Source organism: Rhinopithecus bieti, unplaced genomic scaffold (genome assembly GCF_001698545.2).
Source record: "Rhinopithecus bieti isolate Rb0 unplaced genomic scaffold, ASM169854v2 scaffold_26977, whole genome shotgun sequence".
Classification (NCBI taxonomy): Eukaryota; Metazoa; Chordata; class Mammalia; order Primates; family Cercopithecidae; genus Rhinopithecus; species Rhinopithecus bieti.
Window position 1 is genome coordinate 402,017 of NW_016812360.1, and position 4,313 is coordinate 406,329.

Here is a 4,313-nt window from a genome sequence, read left to right on the forward strand (position 1 = left end):
AAAAAAAAAAAAAAAAAAAAAAAAAAAAAAAACTTTACATACATACCTTTTATTTTCAGCCAAACTGGCTCCTTCGTCCTTCAGCTGTTTACTTTTCTCAGCACAGCCTTCAAGAAGAATTTCTTTCCTACGTTTAATGGCATGAAGCCAGTTCCCTTCATCGTTGTCAACTACATCCTTCTCATCAGCAGCTTCAGCTTCAAACTGCTGGGAAGTGACCTTTGAGACCTTCTCACCAATTTTCCTCTTCCACCCAAAGGAAGCCATTCTGGCAAATTAAAAAGAAACAGCTTTAAAATTCAAACTTGGTTCTTTTTTTTTTTTTAGATGGAGTTTCACTCTTGTGGCCCAGGCTGGAGTGCAGTAGCACGATCTCGGCTCACCGCAACCTCCGCCTCCCGGGTTCAAGCAACTCTTCTGCCTCAGCCTCCCGAGTAGCTGGGATTACACACATACACCACCCATGCTGGCTAATTTTTGTATTTTTACTAGAGACAGGGTTTCTCCATGTTGACCAGGCTGGTCTTGAACTCCCAACCTCGGGTAATCTACCCACTTCGGCCTCCCAAAGTGCTGGGATTACAAGTGTGAGCCACCACGCCCAGCCCAAAATTTGGTCTTTTATGGAAGTATTCCAACCAATAGGTAAAGAGGAAATAACAGGATTAGACTATCACCATTTTTCAACCCTAATTAGTGGCTGTAGGCAATAATCATCAATGGCCACTAACATCAATAAGAAAGACAACTGGACATCACACACCTCCTGATGGAGGCAGCATGCCACTCATGAAGTAAGTACTCCTACAAAAATTAACACTGAGTCAGATCAGGCCTCTACCATTTTATAAGAAATACGGGATAAAGTGAAGCATGTTCAATAACACATCAGAGATGCAGATAGCAAAAAACAGAAACTAAAAGAAAATAAAGCTGGTTTCTTCAAGAAATAAACCGCCAGAAAAGAAAGAAGAGAAAGAAGGGAAGTAACCCCTAGATTAAGAGAGACTTAAGAGACATACTAACCAACATAACCTGTGGATCTTGTTTCACTCTTGATTCAAAAAACCCAATGAGAAGAAAACTTTTTTTTTTTTAAACAAAGTTTCCCTCTTGTTGCCCAAGCTGGAGTGCAATGGCATGATCTCTGCTCACTGCAACCTCCGCCTCCCAGGTTCAAGCAATTCTCCTGCCTCAGCCTCCCAAGTAGCTGGGATTATAGGCACGTGCCACCATGCCCGGGTAATTTTTTGTATTTTTAGTAGAAACAGGATTTCACCATGTTAGCCAAGCTGGTCTCAAACTCCTGACCTTAGGAGATCCACCCGCGTCGGCCTCCCAAAGTGCTGGGATTACAGGCGTGAGCCACCACGCCCAGCCAGAAGGAAACATTTATGAAAAAGGAGGAATGGGAACACTGATTTGATATTTGATGATATTAAGGAATTACTGCTTTTTTTGTTTGTTTGTTTTTGAGATGGAGTTTCGCTCATTCCCCCAGCTGGAGTGCAATGGTGCAACCTCAGCTCATTGCAACCTCTGCCTTCCAGGTTCAAGCGATTCTCCTGCCTCAGCCTCCAGAGCAGCTGAGATTACAGGCATGCGCCACCACGCCCGGCTAATTTTATATTTTTAGTAGAGATGGGGTTTCACTATGTTGGTGAGGCTGGTCTTGAACTCCTGACCTCAGGTGATCCACCCACCTCAGCCTCCCAAATTGCTGGGATTACAGGTGTGAGCCACTGCACCTGGCAAATTACGGCTATTATTTCTTTGGTGTGATAATAGTATTGTAATTATGCTTATAAAAAGAACCCTTAGCTTTTAGAAATACAAACTGAAATATTTCATATGAAATTATAAGACATCTAGAAATTGTTTCAAAGTCATCAGTGGAGGTTGGGAGTACAATAGAAGAGAAAATATAGATGAAGTTAGATTGCTTTTAATTGATAACTAATGAAGTTGAGTGATGAGTACATAGTGGTCATTGTACTTTTTCCTTTCATATGTGTTAAAACTTTTCAAAATAAAAAGGTTTTAAAAGATTCAAACCTGGTAAATGACTTAACTCACAAAATTATTGGGTAAATTTTAAAATAACAGATGCTGACTGGGTATGGTGGCTCACGTCTGTAATCCCAGCACTTTGGGAGGCCAAGGCCAATGGATCATTTGAGGTCAGGAGTTTGAGACCAGCCTGGACAACATGATGAAACGCCATCTCTACTACAAAAATTAGCCAGGCATGGTGGTACATGCCTATAATCCCAGCTACTTGGGAGGCTGAGGCAGGAGAATTGCTTGAACCCGGGAGGCAGAGGTTGCAGTGAGCCTGGGCAACAGAGCAAAACTGCATCTCAAAAAAATAAATAAATAAATAACAGATGCTGAACTTCTCAGTAAATCCGCAACGATATACAAATGTAAGAAATAAAGACAGGATAAATGATAAAACAAAATTAATGGAAATCCTGAAATAATTCAACAAATATTTATTGAGAGAAGAGATTAACTGAGGGATCCAAAAATTTACTAGTTGTATACATGGTCTTCAGGATACTGAGAAACACCGGGAACTGTATATTAATTGCATAAAATTCTTTATATCTGTGTACATTTTGGAGAATAGTGTTTAAGGTTTCATTCCATTCTTAAAAGAGTCTATAACCACAAGGAGATTTGGATCAAATGATCAACTAGAGAAATAAAGAAAAAAAGCAATGAACCAAAAAACGTAAAGAAAAGCAACGAATCAGAGGGCTTTATGAAACTACCAAAGAATGGGCATTGTGGGAGTATGGGAGGGAGAGAATTGAAATAGTGCATTAAGTTCGAGCAGGTTTCAAGGTCCTCATTACTGATGCACATGGCTGAAGTGATATATAAGCACAGGCCTATCTCAGAGTTGTTGCACGGTCAGTTCCAGCCCACCGCAATAAAGTGAATAATATCAAAAAGTGGGTCACACAAATGCTTTGGTCTCCCTATGCATATAAAAGTTACATTTACACTATACCATAGTCCATTAAGTGTTATAGTATCATCTTTAAAAATGTACGTCTTGCTAGGCACAGTGGCTCACACTTGCAATCCCAGCACTTTGGGAGGCTGAGGCGGGCAGATCACAAGGTCAGGAGTTCGAGACCAGCCTGACCAACATGGTGAAACCCCGTCTCTACTAAAAATACAAAAATTATCCGGGCATGGTGGCATGTGCCTGTAATCCCAGCTACTCAGGAGGCTGAGGCAGGAGAATCACTTGAACTCAGGAGTCAGAGGTTGCAGTGAGCCAAGATCACACCACTGCATTCCAGCCTGAGCGACAGAGCAAAACTCTGTCTCAAAAAAAAAAAAAAAAAGTATATGCCTTCATTTAAAAACACTTTATTGCTGAGAAATGCCAATGATCATCTGAACCTTCAGCAAGTCCTAATCTTTTTACTGGTGGAGAGTTTTTCCTCAATGTTGATGGCTGCTAACTGATCAGGGTGGTGGCTACTGAAGGCTGGGGTGGCTGTGACAATTTCTTAAAATAAGACAACAGTGGTCAGGCATGTTGGCTCACGCCTGTAATCCTTGCACTCTGGGAGGCTAAGGCAGGTAGAGGTCTTGAGCCCAGGAGCTTGAGACCAGCAAAACCTCATCTCTACAAAAAATTTGTAAAAATTAGTCAGGCGTGGTGGTACACATCTGTAGTCCCACCTACTCAGGAGATTGAGGCGGGAGGATCACCTGAACCCAGGAGGTTAAGGCTGCAGTGAGCCATGATCGTGCCACTGGACTCCACCTTGGCACACTGGGCGACAGGGTTGTTTGGACAAACGGAGGCAAGATGGCACAGTTCCGGGTTCTTCACCATCAACTTTCCCGTGCCAGGGAAAGACACAGGTCGACTGCGCAGGCGCAACCCGACCTCCGACGGAGAAAAACGGGAACCCGCCTAGCCACGCCTACCGCCCGCCCGGACCCGCCTATGTCCCGCCCACTGCCCGCCCACTCCCAGGCCCAGGACATAAAAGCCACTCCGGGCTGGCATGGAGGGCAAACTTCCTCAGCCCCCACTCCTATCTGGACTGCATTAGGAACCTCGCCCAAGAGCTCTACCGGGCGACTCCCTTGGCCTCCCCTGCTGGAGACCCACGGACCTCACCCCTCCCCCACAAAGCTGGCTGACCAAAAAATAAATTTGCAGTTTTGCTCCTAGCCTTGCCTACTCGCTGGTCCTTTAATACTCGCCCTGGTGAGCCTAGAAAGCAAATCAGCTTCCTAGAAAGCAAATCAGTTTCCTAGAAAGCAAATCAGTTTCCTAG

The 4,313-nt window shown here is 43.7% G+C and overlaps 1 protein-coding gene across 2 annotated transcripts in view; it reads right to left on the reverse strand.

Moving 5' to 3' along the window:
* Positions 1-4,313, reverse strand: part of TTC33 (tetratricopeptide repeat domain 33) — a 49,450-nt gene that overhangs the window by 39,285 nt on the left and 5,852 nt on the right. For both annotated transcript variants that reach the window (XM_017896010.1, XM_017896011.1), the window contains exon 2: positions 47-268. In XM_017896010.1, the coding sequence (XP_017751499.1) occupies positions 47-267 (221 nt within the window). In that variant the 5' untranslated portion in view covers position 268. The remainder of the gene's footprint in view (positions 1-46; positions 269-4,313) is intronic.